This window comes from Columba livia, chromosome 15 (genome assembly GCF_036013475.1).
Source record: "Columba livia isolate bColLiv1 breed racing homer chromosome 15, bColLiv1.pat.W.v2, whole genome shotgun sequence".
Classification (NCBI taxonomy): domain Eukaryota; kingdom Metazoa; phylum Chordata; class Aves; order Columbiformes; family Columbidae; genus Columba; species Columba livia.
The window spans coordinates 15735338-15753556 of record NC_088616.1 but is presented as its reverse complement, the minus strand read 5'-3'; the positions used below and the strand labels follow the sequence as shown (position 1 = coordinate 15753556).

General features: G+C 48.0%; 2 protein-coding genes across 3 annotated transcripts in view; both read right to left on the bottom strand.

The window, feature by feature from the left end:
- The window catches only part of MICALL2 (MICAL like 2), a 28988-nt gene extending 24706 nt beyond the window's left edge, over positions 1 to 4282 (bottom strand). Inside the window, exons 1-2 of the mRNA XM_065031512.1 lie at positions 4266 to 4282; positions 2823 to 2876 (exon numbers count right to left, since the gene is read on the bottom strand). The gene's annotated coding sequence lies outside the window, so the exon portion shown is untranslated. The remainder of the gene's footprint in view (positions 1 to 2822; positions 2877 to 4265) is intronic.
- A 3663-nt stretch (positions 4283 to 7945) lies between these two features.
- The window catches only part of INTS1 (integrator complex subunit 1), a 28988-nt gene continuing 18714 nt past the window's right edge, over positions 7946 to 18219 (bottom strand). For both annotated transcript variants that reach the window (XM_065031509.1, XM_065031511.1), the window contains exons 32-47: positions 17677 to 17817; positions 17100 to 17280; positions 16893 to 17016; positions 16235 to 16353; positions 15092 to 15179; positions 14276 to 14502; positions 13302 to 13425; positions 12692 to 12825; positions 12119 to 12311; positions 11727 to 11854; positions 11131 to 11243; positions 10439 to 10552; positions 9478 to 9548; positions 8868 to 8959; positions 8642 to 8751; positions 7946 to 8559 (exon numbers count right to left, since the gene is read on the bottom strand). In XM_065031509.1, the coding sequence (XP_064887581.1) occupies positions 8444 to 8559; positions 8642 to 8751; positions 8868 to 8959; positions 9478 to 9548; positions 10439 to 10552; positions 11131 to 11243; positions 11727 to 11854; positions 12119 to 12311; positions 12692 to 12825; positions 13302 to 13425; positions 14276 to 14502; positions 15092 to 15179; positions 16235 to 16353; positions 16893 to 17016; positions 17100 to 17280; positions 17677 to 17817 (2075 nt within the window). In that variant the 3' untranslated portion in view covers positions 7946 to 8443. The remainder of the gene's footprint in view (positions 8560 to 8641; positions 8752 to 8867; positions 8960 to 9477; positions 9549 to 10438; positions 10553 to 11130; positions 11244 to 11726; positions 11855 to 12118; positions 12312 to 12691; positions 12826 to 13301; positions 13426 to 14275; positions 14503 to 15091; positions 15180 to 16234; positions 16354 to 16892; positions 17017 to 17099; positions 17281 to 17676; positions 17818 to 18219) is intronic.

Sequence of the window (18219 nt, the reverse complement as noted above, 5' to 3'; positions counted from 1 at the left end):
ACATCTCCATTCACTTTATTATTAATGGTTTCCTGAACAGTAACGGCATAATAATGCACACAATGCAGCATGAATATTTTATGTGGCATCTATAGTCTCCCATTTATCATTTATAACAGGCTACAAAAACATTATAAAACATTTATTACAAATTTATAGATCACTTTACACTAAAACAAAGTTGTGTTATAAATACATTATTAATCCTTTATGCCATTTATAGGAATCCCTTGTAATAAGGCCTTAGCGTATGTTGCTGCACAACCATAACAAGAACGGCGTGGCAAGGAGGAAATACGGCACGGCGAGCCTGCTCCCGAGTACTGGGTGTATTCTGTGAAGGAAAACATACACATCTGCCCTCAAAATTAATCAGACTGCCAAGGGACCGACCAAAAGAAATGCTGGATTAACTCAAAGTTGTGTTGTTTGGGGTTTTTTTCCCTTCCTTCAAAAAACATGCTGCCTTTCTTGCAAGTTGGAAACTTGCAGGGCTCAGCCCTGAAAGCTTAGCTCTCCGGCTTTGTTTCCACACCACCTTTTCATTAGCTTGATAAAATTTGCATAATTTACGAAAAGCCAGCCGCCTAACGATGGGCAGCCCTTCCCATCCTCTGTCAGCAGGTAACTTAGGGCTTGGTGAGAAGCAAAGAGGATGCAATGGGTTTAGGAAATGCATTTGGGGGGTTTCTTTTTCTGAGTCCCAAAGACTGTTGTGTTGAGCAGTGTGCATCTCCCCACCGTGCTTACCGTCTACGTAGTGCAGCGCTGGGAAATGAGAAGAAAATTATGTTTGAAAATGGAGTTGTTGCCAATTGCTAGTAGTACAAATAGTGAAAAAATCAGCTTCTGAGCTCGGCTTTGACACAGCTGTAGTTACCCCTTTCAGATTTAATGGCCCAGATGGGGCACAGCCCAGGGAACGATATTTAGTTTTTTAAAAATATATTTGTTTAACATGACAATCTGTCCTCTAACAAACCCGGCTTAATGAGTCAATGCCATTAGTCCCTTCTCATTACCTCACGTGTTGGGAATGGACAGCTGGGGCTGGGTGGCAGGGGACACAGACCCATGGAGCAGAAAGCCAGGCTGCCCTCAGAGAGCAGCTGTGATTTTCTGTGTCTCACAGGCCACTACATGTCACCTCGTTCCCTCCCTGTGCTCAGCCCAGTCACCTGTGTTTGACTGAGATGGTTGTATCAAAGGTGTCCAGGCTTGCAGGCACTAGAATAATAAACTATTAGTTGCTGGCTCCAAGCTGCGCATCTCAAGAGAAGGTTAGGTTGGAACCATACAAATACTTCAGTTGGAAGAGACCCTTAAGATCATAGAGTCCAACCATAACCTAAATATAGCGCTAAACCATGTCCCTAAGAGCCTCATCTATGCGTCTTTTAAACCCCTACAAGGATGGTGACTCCACCACTGCCCTGGGCAGCCTGTTCCAGTGCTTCACAACCCTTTCCGTAAAGAAATCTTTCCTAATCTAAACCTCTCCTGGCGCCACTTGAGGCCATTTCCTCTTGTCCTATCACTTGCTACTTGGGAGAAGAGACCAACCCCCTCCATGCTCAAAGCTCCTTTCAAGAAGAATCAGGTCCACATTAGACGCAAAGGTGATTAAAATGACATCACTGAAGGAGTTTGCTAATGCAGCATTACGGCCGGCGCAATAATGGCTTTTCCAAATACAGGCATCAGCCACTTGTGCTGTGTTCTTAGTTGGTGATTAAGGAGAGCTCCGCGGGAGTTTACAGCTATGATGGGTCTTTAATGCACCGACAGGTAAATCAGCCCACACCAGAGGGAGGAAGGGGGTGGGCAGGGAGCCTGTGCAGCTCTCCACACGTTACCTGCAACCACTGCTCTCCCAGAGGTTCCTCATGGGATGATGCCAGCAAAGCCTTGCTCTGGATTGTATTTTTGCTTTTTACATCTTTTCCATGGAGGAGCCTCATATGTCCTCAGCCCATCTCATGGACCTTCCCTGCGCTCAGTGCTGCTGGGGGAAATTCGCACCCGTGAGGCACCACCGGCTCACGGAGCACAGCGTGTGCTGCGAGTGCAGTGCTTGCTCCTCTAGACCCCTTCCCGAGGTGTGTTTGGAAGCTTGTTGGAGCACAGCAGTCCACAGACATGGACTGATTTCTTCTTCTCTGCTTCCAGACACTTCTTTCACTTCCACAGTCCTTTTCAGTTCTCTTTCCTAGCTACCAAACTGGAAAGGAGGAATGCGGAGTGCTTCCTATGACTATGACTAGTAGGGATCACTGCCATTATCTCTTAAATTTATCCTGGTTCCCATGTGCAGCAGCCTGGACTTTACTGCTAGTAGAAAAAACTTAAATACATAACTAGGACAACCCTAAAGCCCAAAGAAAAACAACCAGTGTTTGTTAGCTTGAAGACCTGAGGAAGGGGGAAAGGGTCAATCCTTACATCAGACAACGTCCAGCCTCATGAAGCTGAGAATCAAGTGATGCAGTTTTCTCATAAGACAGTGTGACATAATAAAAAATCACATCTTTCAACTATTGTGGGAAATCAGCTGATCAAATTGAGCCACTCCGTAATTTCGCTGCAGGCTGTACAAAGGGCTGTTCACTCCCAACAGCAGGAAGTGTGTGTCGTAGCCAAGAGCCCTCATACACCCCATGCCAATGGCTTGTATTAAACCGAGGGATTCAAAATGAGAAGGAAAAATTAGGCGCCTCATCAGTAACATGCCTGATCAGCTTGCTGTTCCCAGAGGGCAGCCAGGCTGACTCCACAGAGACGGAAAGGGGAAAGAAAACCCCAGCAAGTTCACAGCTACTCACACAGAAACGCTTCCGCGTGGTGCCCGCCTCTCCTCGGCGTCCGGCTTGTTGGACCTGCAAAGTAGCAGAGAAAACGCTATTAAAAAATTCAAGTCTGAACATGAGTTTCCACTGAAAGCAGATGAAAGTGAAATGTGAAGCTACAGAAAGAGGCGCTTCGGTAAATCTGTCCATGACACACGCCTCTGAGCAGCTCATAAATGGTAAATCTATTATCCTAAAGCCTCAAAGGACCAAAACCAGTGAGCATCAGAGCAAAGTGTGTCGTGTCACCCCAGGTATAACACATGTCACATCAAAAAAGAAACAAGTTTCTCTCTCTCGTTGTCCCTCCTGCCTGCTGGCAAGATCACCACCCGCCAGCTTTCCTGTCCCCAGAGCACTGAGGTGAGGGACAGGCTGGAAGTGAATGTCAACGTTATTTCCAGGCAGCAAGGATGGGAAAACGCTCATGTGCTGCATCCTACACACCAGGTGAGAAGGAAAAAAATGAAGATGCCACAAAGAGCTGCTTGGTGGGTGACCAGAGAGTCTCAGAGAGCTAAAAGCAGCTCTCCAAGGGGACCGGGTTTGTTTCAGAAGATGACCTGCCCTCCTCTTCCAAGGAAGCTGAAGAGGTGGTGATGTCCGATCTGTGCGCTACCGTGGCAGAACTCTCCCTCTGGGAGCCACAAACTTCACTGCTCTTATCAGAAAGTAAAAGTGAAGGTGAATTTTGCCAATCAAAACCTGTTTGGATCACGAGATGAGGTGAAGTGACCCGTATCTCTCACAGCATCACCATGGGAGCAGGACCCACCCTGGAGCAGGAGCTGCTTTGAAATGCTGCGTGTTATCAGCGGGGCAGAGTTTAAAGCCTGGAAACACAGTAATATCTGTTAGTGATTAACAATGGTAACGTGCTGAAGCAAAGAAGCAAGTCTCCTCCTCCAAGCTCGTTGTGGACATGCTGGTGGGGGTAAATGAGGTCTTGTTCTCGTTTCACAGGAACACGAAGACACTTGCCTGGCCTTCAGCTTAATGCCGATCTCTGAAATCCAGCTGGAACCTCACCCAGAAGAGAGGCTGGCTCATACCTCAAGTTACTGACTTGATAGTAATAAAGTCTTTGAACAGCATACCTTTAAAGGCCAGAACTCTCCTCTTTTGTGCTGAACTGATGTGAAAAACCACCAATTGCCTTGTTGTCACCCAGACCAAAGGTGAAGCACCACATGGTTTATTTGGGGGAGAATGGGGGCTCCCATAGCAAATCTATGATAGTACAAAATTCAAACTCTCTCTGCAGTCCTGGCCTAGCAGTGTGACCACTGCGTGGTGCTCCAAAGCCATCAGCACCCGTGTGTCCCCGTGGGTGCAGGATGGGGGGACAGTTTGGTGTGCTGGCACTACACACCCTGCGAGACGATTCGTGGCGAATGCGGTTCAAGGTGTCCTACTCACCCTGTGCTGAGCACCCTTAGAGGTCTCGCTCGTCTCCAAAGAGTTCCCAATAAACCCTGGAGAGCAAAACCATAAGCATCATTTTAGATTTTAAATCTCATTATTGGTTAAAATAAGAGAGAAAGAGAAAGGGAGTTAATTTTATTACTCTTACGGTATGTTTTCCATTATTTGCATAATTGTTTTAGTGCTATTAAGACAATTAGCAATTTAAAAGCTTAATAATTACCCAGCGATGACTAGCCTATTGTAGCTGAATGCATTTTTTAATTGTTGCTGGGGGTCTTGACATTCTTTTGCCCACTATCTTCTTGTGTTAGAGATGCTGTCCGTGCAAACACAGTAATGCTGAAGGCAAGACACCACCAGCTACAGAGGACAGGAAGATATATTATAATAAAGGTCTCCTGAATTTAAAAGAGGTAGAAAGTACAAGCTCTATATTATCTAAACACATGGAGAGGCAATACGGAGATTTATAAATCCATCTACCTTAGGCAAAGTGGAGTTGGACTCGATGATCCTTGTGGGTCCCTTCCAACTTGGGACGTTCTATGATTCTATGAAATGCTGTCTCTGTAGGAGCCAAGCTATTTAGCTGGTGTGAGGCTGGCTTTAATGTGCCCAAAGCTAACAAAAGTCTTACCGTTTTTAGTTTTAGCAAACGACTCGAGTTCAGCATGAATCACCATGTCCTGAACTGTGGAATGGCCAGAAGAGAGTTAACTGAGGGCAGGCAGGGCCAGGATTGTGTTTGCCACCGACCAAGGTCCCCGGTGAGGCTGGCTGGAGGAAGAGGATGGTGGGGCCCAGTGAACAGTCCCTGGAATAGATTCCACATCTCACACTTACACAAAGACAATAAGTAATGGAGATGGAGGTTTCCTCTCCCTTTATCGCGTGAGATTTCTTGCATGCTGCTCCTTGCAAAGGCTGGCTTCTCTTTCTCTACCTTTCCCCTTTTCTAGTGGCTGGCAAAACACTGATGCCTTTAACCATGAAATCCCGTTTGTTGGCTGTTACCTGTGTACCTCTCCCAGCGTTTCCGCTGTTGACGTAGTGGGTCGGGCAGATTTGCCTCTGAGCTCAGGTGCTGGGACTCTTCCAGTTCCCCAACATCAGGCATGCCCGGAGGCAGCTGCTGCTGAGTCAGGAGCACGCAGGCACCTCCCCGGTTAGTCACGTCCTGCTCACCGCCAAACTCGTGTGGTGCTCCAGGACAGCCCTCACCGTTCCCAGGATGCACAACCCTGCCCTGAGCTGGGTCAAACAGCCGCATCCCTGCTCCGGGGCATTGGTACACGTGGGGGGTCACATTCCCAGCCACACCAGGCCTGGTGGAACGTGGTATGGTCAGGTTAGAGACGTCCACTTGTGCACAGCCATGGCAGAGAAGGTCCATCATGTGCATGCTGGACAAGTGTCCATCTCCCTCCCAAGGCTGCCACAGCTGGGCTTTGAAAGGAGCAGTGAGTGCACCACATTGGGGTGTGTTGTCTGGAACACAGATGACAGAACTAATTTCCACTGGGTGAGTCACGGGGGCACCACAGGCTTGGCCAGGAATGACCCCGCAAACCTCCTCACTGTTCCTCTTCTGAGCAAGGCACCATCTCTCCTTGAAGACAGAGGAGACAGCTCCAGGCCTCAGGAAGAGCCCAGGAGACCCGTGAAGGAGAACGCTGTCAGCTCAGCAGCGATGGGAGGAGAGAAGGTGCTCAGCCAGGCAGAGATGAAAGCTACAGAGCCCGGATTAGAAGGCGGGCAGGTGTCAGGGCATCAGTAACGCTGCTGCGGTTTCAGAGCTGTCACGCCGCCTTTGCAGACAGGAGGGACGGGCTCCTGCCCCAAGCTGTCTCTGCACAGCCAGGCGCCCTGTGACAGTCCCCTTCCTCAGCCCTGATCTGGTTTCGGTGACGTGCTTCAAGCCAGGGCAACCTGCTCAGCTCCACTGGGCCCGAGCAGAGGGTGACAGCAGAGCAAATGTCGTAGGAACCTTCAACGCAGCAAAAAGGAGAGAGATCAACAAATCATAAATGGTGGGTTTTGTACTGGGAGATCTATGAGAAGGCCCAGTAACTTCCACCCACATTCCCTCCCTCTGAATCCATTTCCTTATTTCCCAAAAGATGCTGCTGCTGATAAAGAGGTGCTGCTTCCACCTTCTAAGGCACATCTCTTCACACTGCCCTGCCGAGCCTGGCCGTCCTGGGCTGAGGTCATTAAGTAGTTCTGCCAACATTCAAGCACCCCCTGTACCTCCAAACGCGGCCTCCTGGAGCTGCTCTGCTCACAGCAGGCATGGACGCAGCAGAATCTGGGCCAACCATACAATTTGTTTTGCCTGTAAATGTTTCTAGCTGCAGCCCTGATGCAGGATTTCTGGAAAGACCCACCTGCAGGGAAGATCTTCACCAAAGCACCGCTATGTTGTTTTGACTCGCTGCCTTTGCATGGTAACAGTCATGAGACACACTCCTCGCTCCTTGATTCAAAGTCCTGTGCAAAGCCCTTTCCTGGCCAGTCCCACAAGTTCCCAGTTGCGCTCAGCCCACAGCAGCACCGAAAGAACCACGTCCCTGCTCTGACACACTGAGCAGTTACCTTAATGATGTCTGATAAGAGACTAAGGTAAGAGGAGTCAGTAATCTCACTGGGAAGCCCTTAGACCAGCATTAATCCTGCTGTCACTGAGCCCCTCAGGAAAACCATTTCCCTGACTTGATCTTTGTCAGCTGTTCCTCCACAGAATTTATATGTAGCTAATTGCTGGCTCCGGATACAAAGCAGATGCTGCCAAGTAAAAGCGCATGTTGCACCCTTAAGTGATGGCTCTAATCTCTTTATTTAAGGGCAAGGCTACTTACAGCTGATGGGAGATTCAGATCGCTCCCTTTTCTCCTCCCTCTCCAAAGCCAGCCAGCCATTCATTCGCATTTTGACACATTAGCAAAAGCGCTCAGCTGTGGCACTCCGCGTTTGCCAGAATGGATCACCTCCCTCCACCTGGCCGCCCATGAGGTCACAACCATCCCTGCCACCAGCAAGGAGATGCAGACTTATTTACACCTATCTATAAAATTCCTCCAGGATTGTTGTCCTTAGAGTACAAGTGGAGTGCCAGAGGAATAGAGACAAATGATGTAGAAGCGAACTGGTGACTAGAATTAAGTGAGACTGGAGAATAAGTACATGCAGCAGTTATTTCTCTGGAGCAGAGGGAAGGACGATGCCTCCTTTTTTGTCCTCAAACGACAGTTGGCAAATAAGCCATCACCCCTATCAGCAGATAAGGACCAGAGAGCAGTGGTCAGAAGAGGGAGGAACTGGCAGATCCCAAAGAGGAAACCCAGCTGCTTGTTCGGAGACTCCACTGACAGTGGCCAGCTGCTGGGATCTTTGCAGATGTACCAAGCCGTTCCCTTTACATTTTTTTAAAGAAAAGTTTCCTAAGGAACCTCTTAGAAGTTGTCCTGGTGCTGACCAAACTCATCTATCACACCCCACTGACCCTTCGAAACCTCATCCATTTCCTGCACATCCTGTAAAAGGCCACGATGGCATTCGGCCATGCCAGGTCTTCCAGGCATGTTTTGTCTAGAATGACAAGAGGCCAAAGAACAGGAAGAGAGGGATGTCAAGCTACACCCAAGGCAGCACAGAGCAGAGAAAGGCACAACGGAAACAAAGACAATTTTAATTAAAAAACAAAAATCCCACCCACTTCCAGCAAACAAAGTGGAGTCTCCCCCTGCCCAGATCTGCATGTTCCCTCCAACACAGAGAGTGCAGAGACCCAGGCACAAGGGTCAGCGCTCCCTTCGGCTCTCCCAGCAGTCTCTCTCCTTCTTGGAGAGACAAAGAAAAAGCCCTGAACAAACAACAAACTGACAGCCACTGCCCCAAGACCCCACAAAGGAAGTGGTCCCTGTTTGGCACAATGTCCAGGAGATTTTTCTCCCACAATAACGGCATCTTAGCCAGACAGATCGATCCTTGCCCCTTTCTGATCTTCAGTCAGCACACTCAACTTTTCCAGAACAGTCTGGCCTGCTACATCACCTCTTTAATCCACCAGCATACAGGATGAAATACACATCATCTTCCAGGGCTTCAATGCAGCCAATAAGTCCAGTCAAATTAATTCCTCTGGAAGTGGAGCTCCCAGAAGCACACGCTCATATCGTGGCCTCCATGTGCAGAACCTTCAAGGCCTCTGAAATCTGAGAGCTGGTGTCGATCTGGCCGTACATCCCCACCAGGAAGGCTCTGTGCAGTAACACCGCTGCGTGCTCTGTGAAAGGGAAAGACGGCTGAGCCCAGCTCTGACCTTTGCGAGGCCAAACATGCACCAAAGGTGGCAAATACCAACGTACCTTGGCAAAGGAGAGTGTATTCAGGCAGGTTCCTCAGCGCTGTCTGCACCACCTCAAAGTCTCGGCTGCCAAGGCAGTACATGAAGGTGGGAAGGAAATCTGCAGCAATGCTGGGAGTAAAACACAACAGTGTCAGTAGCGTCCAGATGACCATCAACAGGCGTGCAAGACAGGCAGCCAGCACCCACGAGTGACTCGGGACAGCCTGCATTCCGGCAGTTCTCACCTGGGGTTGTTCTGGATGGAGCGCAAAGCCAGGCTGAAGGCCAGATTTCGGCAGGACTCCTCTGATGAACTCATCAGCTTCTGTAGGTTTGTCTGGGAGAAGATGCACAGATTAGGATCCGAGTGCCATCCAGGGAGCACAAACTCCTCAGACTTATATTACTGCCCCTCAGCACCAATCCAGCCCAACACACGTCCCGCAGGTACTGGCTGAGCCAGGAAATCCCTGTCTGTAAGAGGGATTATTCTTGTTTTGAATACTTTAAAGTACCCTTCTGTAACCTTATTCCACATGGGGCAGCTGAGTTTTCCCTCAGGCTCCACTGCTTTCAGAGCTGTTCTGCTCTCTCCTTGCCCCAACACTGGGGAGAGGGTAGAGGGTTAATTCTTCCTCTGACAGACAGAAGTGGATGATGATCCAGTATGCAATGAAGAGAAGGTGGTAGAGGAGTAGATACTGCTGTCAGAGGGACTAACTGAAGTTCAGTTTCTCCCGAAATGCTGCAACAACCACCCAAAAAGCAGAGGAAGGGTAGTGCTTAAACTGGCTGCACAACACTGGTATAAAGAATTTCTTCCTTCCAGTGGCAGTTTGAGACATGAATACTCACAGAGAAAAAGGAGAGAATTTCTGGCCTCCGTCTGGACATCTCATCAATGTCTGTGAGCACCTCCAGGATGTCTGGTAGAAGACACAGGTTGAAAGGCATGGCTAAAACTCACTAATCCAGCAAAGGATCTTTTTCCCTACGAATCCCACCTCCCAAGCAGTCAAGTTTTTCCACACGCACACAGAGCTAGGGCAAAGGCATTCTTCAAAAAGGATGAGAACAGGTAGGTCACATGCCCTATCAGCACATCCCAACCTGCCCAGGCAGAGGTCACCAGCACTGTCATGCCATAGGCAGGGGAGGGAGTGGGGTGTGAGGTTTCAATTCCAGAACATCATCTTCTATATCTGAAAGATCTTCACAGAAAGCCTCCTTAAAAATAGTGTCGAGGCAATTCTTCCACCTATTTCTAGTGTGGAAGGAAACCTGTCACCCCAATACCACAACTCCAGGCTGAACACAGGACACCTGTGGTATCAGAAGACCTTTGGAGGGGAAATATGTTGTTCCCATATGCCAGGTTAACATGTTTTTCTCCCATGAAAGCCACTTAAGGATTTCTGATGAAATCCTGCTTCTCATCTGTTTGGTTTTTTATATCATTTAAAAAAATGACATTCCTATCAGCACCCCAGACCTGGATTGATGAGAACCACAGTGTTCCTTGAATTACTCATACTATCTCCCAGAGCCCTTACAAGATCCTTGAAGAGCCCCAAAGCAGAGGCATTTGCAGCACTACTGAGCTAAATGATAACAGCATCATAGGAAGCCTCTGTCACAGAATCACAGAAGGTTATAGACAAATTCATCCAAAACAAAACCACATCCTAACTGCTGGAGGCTTCCAAACACAAGACTGAAACAGCAAACTACCCTGTAGCTGTCAGATAAGTAACAGTGTTGGCATCTGTCTGCATTTGCCCTGTGCATTTGTACAGCTCTGCAGGTCCTCACTTACCCTCAACCGTTTGGCCTCTAGAAAGCCTCTTCATATACGGGGCCATTTCAGCTGGTGTGAGAGGAGTGAAGAGAGACACGCTGACAAGGGGGAGAGAGCCAGCTGCTGCTTCATCTGGGAGGCAGAGAAAGAACAGGTCACTCTTGACAGTCCATGTGGTTTTAACATGGAGACAGGTCCAGTGTTCCCTACCAGTCCAGTGGTGTATCATGAGCTGACCAGAAAAATTATAATACAATTCCTGGCTCTCACGTTGTCTCTAGCCTCACCACCACTTCTGGTACCCCTCAGATGCAAAGGGAAGGAACTTTCCTGAGCCGTTTTAATACTGAGTAACTTTCCCATGCAAGTTGTAAAGAAAACAGTGGAGAAGTGGATGTACCCTTAGGGTCTCTTGACAGGTCAGTCCTGAAGTGTGGCTGAGGAAGACAGAATCCACAACAAGACTCGCCCTTCTTAAGAGCTGCTCTTCTGCTCCAGTAGTGATATCACTGACAGGAAAACAAATTAACCCATCCCAGATACTGGTTCCAAACTGCTGAGTAGGCAAGTGCTACTCTCAACTCTAAATACCCTTTCTTTGGGCTGTTAAGAGAAGAATGAGCACAGTGTAGAGCCCATAAAAGTATCTGTGCTCCAAAACATACAGCAGGTTCACCAGCTGGGATAACTCTTACTCCACTCAGACTCACCATCCTTCTCTTCATCAGAGCCCCTGTCCAAGATGCCAGTCTTACTAGGCAGGCTCAGCCCAGCCAGGAGGGACTTCAGCATTGCGAGGTCACTGTTGTCTGACGACAGGTCACTGGGGAAGAGACGGTATGTTTAGCTTTCAATAAGAGCACAACGACAAGCAACAGTACATACGTATAAACGCTAAAACAAATAGTTTCTCAGAAGCAGAAACAAGGTTTTTTCCTTTCATTGTAACTGGAACTCAAATGCATTTTTCCCCATATCTGCAGGTGGGACCCTGCAGCCACCGCTCAGGGACAAGCCCCTCCCGCTGGCCTCTAGAAATGACAGCAGAGCACTACAATACCTCAATAGGAGATTTAGACCATTATGTGAGTTAAAATCATCATCTCACTTCCTTGGGCTCAGTTTTCACCTATAAAAAGCAATATGCTGCTCATCTCAATAAAGATTTAAAGCAGCTAAAGGTGAAAAAGTGCCACATTAATTGCTATTTTGTCACATCCTCGTGCTGTCTTTGGTCTGACTAGCTCACGGCAGCCTGACTGTGCAAGCTCTCCATGAGCTAACCATGGGGTAACAGGACGCTTACTGGAGTGGATCCGAGTGCTTCTGCAAGAAGGAAACAGCTGCCTGGGCGTTGCATGTGATGTACTTGTGGATAAACTGGACGAACTTGCTGATGAAGGCAGCCAAGTGCCGTGACGATTTTCTGTAGTTCTGAGAAAGGATCAAGAAAGATGAGAGTTAACAATAAAAGCAGTGATGCGCTGCACCATCCTACACCTCCGGGAATCAGGGAGTAGCTTTTTGATCTCCTGCCTTCTCTTTAAGCTCTCCAAGGTACCTGATACTTTCTTGTTCTCCGTTATATGAAGGTTTTCCCTTCAAATGGGAGAGAGCTGGGCTAGCCCTGCGCTACATGAGTTTCTCCCTCTGTCTGCTTGCAGCCCACACACTGATGGAGAGCAGGGACTTTCCTACCAGCAGCAGCCGGATGAAGGACAGGAGACAGTCCCACAGTGCCGCCTGGTGCTCGTTCTGGAAGACCTGCGGCTGGAGCAGCTCCAAGATCCCCAGGACGTGGATGAAGAAGGTCAAGTGGTTCTGTTGCCTGAACTCCTGGAAATTGAGGTGAACACGGCCATGCAGCAGTGCCGCAATCATTGGCAAGTGCCTGAAATACCAAACAGAAGAAAATCCAGATCTAGCCTCTTCCTAGAAACACACCTCAGTTCCTGGAAAGAAGCATCCCTTCTCCTCTCCCAGGGTTCTGGATTTGACCCCTGTACCCATAGAATCAGCAGCTGCCAATTCCCACCCATATTCTGTTCTCTAGTCTCCACGAGGACTGTTTCCAAACAGGCACAGAGCCAAAAGAGGTGTTGCCTCATTATAAGAGACACGATTTAGCTGCATTTTTAATTTACTTTTGCACATGAATGTGGATTCTGTCACAATCATCATGGCCACTGAAATTTGTTCCCCTTCTAGGAGAAGGGCAGATGCTTTTCCACAAACGCCAGCCAAACAGAGGGTGAAAGGCGAGAGCGGTACCTAAGAAGCAGGATGGGATGAGCCACAGCCAGCTTCCTGCAGGCCATGTTGGCGTCCCACACGCGGCTTTCTGATGACTTGGAATCACTGGTGTCTGCAAGGAGGTTAATGAATCTGTGAACCAGGGCATCCAGCTAGAAGAAAAGTAATGAGCAACAGTTAAGAAGTTTAAAGGACAATCAAGCCCCTGGCCCTTCAGCAGCATTTCCCAATTCCTTTCCAGCTACAGATGGGGTTAATAGGAATTATTTTCAGGTAGAATCTGTGAGCAGAAGCAACGTTCCAGCTGGCACAAGATCTGAAGTCCACAGTCCCTACAGACATCAAAGCAGGATCAGACGCCTGCACACTTGTGCTTTACAGAAGCTTTTGTCACACAGAGGCTTGTGGAGCTTATACTATTTTACAGAAGGACACTGCAAAATAAACTACACCTGAGCACTCTGCTCCTGAGACTGCAGACAGGGAAGCGGCAATAGAAGAGTAAGGTAAATAAACCAAAATGAGCCAGGAAGCTTCTGCTGTTCCTCTCCTTTTAGACTGGGCATGAAGGCGGCATCCACCCCAGGCACACAACTAGAAAGTGGCTCTCCTATGCCGCTAACTTTACCTTGCAAGTGCTGCTGTCTCTGGCTCCTTCACTGGTGAGAAGCATCTCAGGCAAAGGCACAAGGAGCTCAGGTAGCTGCAGGTACATCTGAAGCAGAAGGTCCTGGCAGCATTTTCCCACAGAGCTGAAGGAAAAAGGGAGAGGTCAGCCACTGGTTACCATGTTAGTTCAACCAGCAAATATCCCAGACCCATCAGATCAGTAGCAGATTGTGTAAAAGAGCAGCTACCACTAATGTGAATCAGTGTTTTTTCAGGCTTTGCTTCTTTCAAACTATTCAAATCATTCAGAGTCTACAGGGGTCCATCGTTAGGCCATTTGGAGTCAGAAAACTGCAGTTACAAAGGGGCACAGGAGAAGAAAGCTCAGCTTACATCTCCAGTGAAGAGTTCCTGCATGTGGTACTCACAGTCATCCCCATCCCAACTGGAAGAGCAGCCTGAAGCACAACTGCTCAGACTCACCAGCCTGTTCTCTACACACCTGCCCTCCCCAGGCCCCTGGCACAGGCTGTGCTGGGAGGCCCTACAGTGAAACGGCAGTGGAGATCACTCAGTATCTTTTCTAATGCCACCACAAGCGAGGTTAGGATTAGGTCAGTTTGTTTCACTGCCACAAATGCACCATCTTCCTGTTCTTCTCACAGTGCTAACACAGCTGTTAGGAAACAATCTAGTCTCCATTCAGCTTTAAAACAAAATCATAATGGTTGGAAGAAGAATGTGTTATAAACAGTAATTCAAAGGACGAGTAGACAAGAAATCCCACATTAGGAAATAGTAATTTAAAATAACCACTGACTTAAAAAAAACAATCAAAAAAACCCCACACATGGCAAGCATTTTGTCCTGAAGATCCAAACGCAAAAGAGCCTTGAGGTGCCCTCTTTAAAGTCCCCTTCCTGGTCCAAGTACCACTTAAAATGACAAGTAACTACAGTTAGAGTAGATAGTGCTCCCCATTTTCAACCCCACCTGCTTCCCCACTGCTGGATACAGCCGGTCAGATACTCCGTTACTTTTTTGATGCTCTCAAGGTCCCCATGAGAACAACTGAGCAACAAAGGCAGTCGAGACTGGATGAGTGTGCACGAGGCCTCTTCTGTGTTCTGGTATCTGGTTTCTGCTTCAGCCAGGATCAGCTCCACCATGCTGATCAATTCTGATGCCTTTAGGTGGAGCACAAATTCCTCACGGCGCTTCTGTAAATGCAAGAGAACACTCAAAATGAATCCAAGCTGAATCCCCAGATCCTTAGTTCCTCCTAGTCACACCTTCCCCAACTGGAACAGAGCATTTCTTAGAACTAGACTTAAGAATAGTCCCAGATCTAGAGCTCTGAAAGCAGTCACCACAGCCCCAAATGAAATCTCTTTAGCCCTCTTCTGCTTCTGAACTCATTTACTTCCAACTCAGAAACCATAATTCAAGGAAGAGATGTAAACTCCTTTTACTGGTGAAATGGGAATCATCCCACACTGGGTTCTACCTTGCTCACCACTGCAGCCTTGTGCCTAGACATTTATCAAATATTGTGGCAACTGCTGCAGAGGAAATGCCAAGTGGGAAAACTTCTGTGCGCTCATGCCAGCTTTTTGGACTCCAAATTGCCACTGTAATAAGTAACATAGCAGAGCAGCGAAGTAACCAGCTGAGGTACAGGCAGCAAACTTGGCATGTTGCGCCTGTGTCACTCCAGCCACCTCTTGGGCCAGGGGGAAAATCAGGCAGTGTGAAAGCATCGCCTCTCACTCCAACCAGAGAGGAATCTTGGAAGAACTGAACCACTACCTGAGGAGTTCTTTGATCCCTTCCCTGCCAGATCCGAGGAATGTGAATACAGGCCCACAAGAAATCCAAGGATGCAGTTGGGTCAAACCTGCAAGACGACAAAAGAAGACAGATTCGCAATTAGAGTCAACGCAGCCCTCAGGCAGCACACAAACACATGGTAGTGTCTCTAAACATCACAAGTACTGTGAAGAAACATCTGCAAATATAAAAATAGGATCCATTAAGTCCCACGAAGGGGTTTGGTTCTGTTCCCAGATTATGACTAAATATTTGTTGCAATAAGCATGGCACGGGGTACAGAGCTGAACAAGTGGCATTCAGCAGGAGTGTGGCAGCTACATGGAGTCTTGCACCACAAGACCAGAAGTTTGTCGTCAACACAAATAATTGGTACAATCAGACCAGTGATCTTACTGGCCCAGTGTACAGAAGATCCTGGCTGTTATCCTGGATTGCAGAGATTAATGAATTGTTAGTGAGCAATAGATCAATAATAAAATAATAAGCAAGCTGAGATACTGCCAGCTTTAGAAGTATTGCTAATTTAGTCATGTCCTGAGTTACACCTGTTAGGTGTTAGCATTTCCTGGTCCATAAGTGTAATAAGTTTAAGCAAGATACTGCTACAGTGGTGCTTCAGTATTTGAGAGCAATGTATAGAAGTGGAGAGCCAGGGCTGCTCCAGAGATCAGAACTGGAAGCCTGATGCCAGGAAGGGGGTTAAAGAAAGATTGGTAATGGCGTTTAGTACAAGCAAAAGATCCAGCAGAGCCTGCCCAGGTACAGACACCGCCGCCAGTTTGCTATCCAAGCCATCTTTCAAACCCCACGTTCATAAAGATTATTAACAAGGACAATGCTAGATGGATTACCCAGCGATTAGCACTTCCTGCTCAAACACAGCCAAATCTTTATGTGCTGCTTCCATCAAACAGCAGGTAATATTTATATCAAGGTACACAAATCAGCATGACTGAAATTAGCATCCTTCTCACAACGCCTGGTTTTGGCTGGGTTACATCTCCTGGCAGACACACCACGGAATGTGGCAGCTCTTCTTCTCAGCTTCTGTTTGTTCTCTCAGACATGATGAGTTGGCCAACTCAAAACTCCTTGCTAGGCCCTAAAAACAAGACTCACCTTTGCTCCCGGTTTCTGCCAAGCAGGAGCCTGATGCACTGGTGCAGCGTGTTCCAGCTGGACTGGTGAGTGAGAAGAGCCAAGAGATATGGGCGGAAGGACGGCACCTGGGACCCTGCCTGAAAGGACCAAGCAAGGAAGAGATGTAATACACAAGTCCTTGCTGTAAGGTGGATACAGAAGATCCTGTGTATGGTAGAGAAGGATGACAGTCCAGGCAGACAGACAGCAGAGAAGACAACATGTGGATTTAGGATGTGAATTGCAGTACTTTCTAACAGAATGTGGCATCAGCCGTGAAATCCAGTTTTCTTCTTAGCTTTGGCACAGTACTTCTGGGCAATCTATTTATCTGCGTGCAAAAATACCAAGGAAAACACAGCTGGCTGGGCTGTTATGGGACTGTGTTGTGTCTGTAATGCACTTTGAAGTCCTGAAAAGAACAGAGCTGAGGAAATAGAAATATGAGATGAAACGTAAGCCTTGCACTGAGGAGGATGCACCAGAATCCCCCTCCTAGTCAGCCAGAACTGATTTAAAATTGCTATAGGAACACATGGCAAAACATAAAACTACGCCTTGTCCTGTTTGCAGGTGCAGGTCCGTAGCCTGGAAAGGTGGCTTCAGCCTGGTGGTCCCTCTACTCAACAACTCTTACTTTGTTCCAGGAGAACAGTAGCTTCTGCTGCAAGTCAGGGCAGCTGCTGATCACCTCTGGGTCCAGCATCTCCAGCCAGTCATTAAGAAGGCCAGAGGAAGGCCCCAGCCAAGCTGCTTCATTACTGAGGAGAAAAACAAGCCAGCGTCAGTGGAGATGTCACAAACACAGACCTCCCAGTGAATTCCCATCATTGCCTAAGCTCACCTGCAACTGTCCGGCTCCTTCTTCACCGGTGTTTCTTCTTTATCCTGGAGCAACAAGGAGCTCACCACAGCAATTGGTTTCATGGCAGAAAACCTGGCAGTGGTCTCGACAGTAGCTGAGAAGAGGACAGTCAGGAGTTCCTCCAGGTACGGAGAGTGAGTTTCGATTAGACCTTGAAGGACTAGCAGGGGAAGAAAGATGTCACTCATTAACTTCAGGATATGGTGAAAGCTATGGAACCTTAGAGTATCATGAAGGCAATCAGGCCAGCATTCCTGAGAGTCTGACTCAGTAAGGAAGAGTGAAGCCATTTTTATGTGGGATAGTAGGCTTCTATTTCTCATTTTTTTAGTGGAAGCCAATGGTTTGCTGAGAGACTTAATCCCAACCCCAAATCACAGTTTTTTAAAGCCACATACCAGTGCAGGGGAAGGAGTGATACAAGATAGGACCAAGTTTAGATCAGTTCACATTTTCTGATCCAGGCGGAAGGCAGCTTCCCACAGCCTGCACAGTTCAGGGTTGGAAGTTCAACCTGATGCTGCTAAAGGGCAGGAGAGCAGAGGGATGGCCATACCTTTGTTGATGAGCTCTGGCTCCACATTACACTTCTCGCCCGATTTCAGGGTTGCGATGATGGCACGTACTGTGGAGCTGATCAAGTCAGGGTCACGACGGAAATTCAGAGCTTCTGTGAGGTGCAAGAAGCCGCCGCGAACTGCAAAGAAATCACAGCACTGGCATCACAGGGCCAAGCCAGCCCCCACATCAGGCTTCCCTTCTACAGATGCCTCATGTGGATCCAGGGCACAAGTACTCAAACACACAAACACACTAGACTCTACTGCCATTTTACTCCCACCAAACCCCTTGGCAGCTCTTCTGCATGTTACAGGCATGTGGCTAAGAGAAAACCCTATAACCACAAACTCATTTCCATGCGTAAGCTCTTGGTTATAGACTCCACTTCCCCACAGATGGCAGATGATAAACAACTCTATAAATCATGATGTGACCTTGTTACAGAGGCATTCTGGCATGCTCATCTTTCAGGACCACAGCTAACTCAGAATTCCTGGCCTGAGCAATTGGAAGCTTTCCCCAAATGATCTGCTATGCT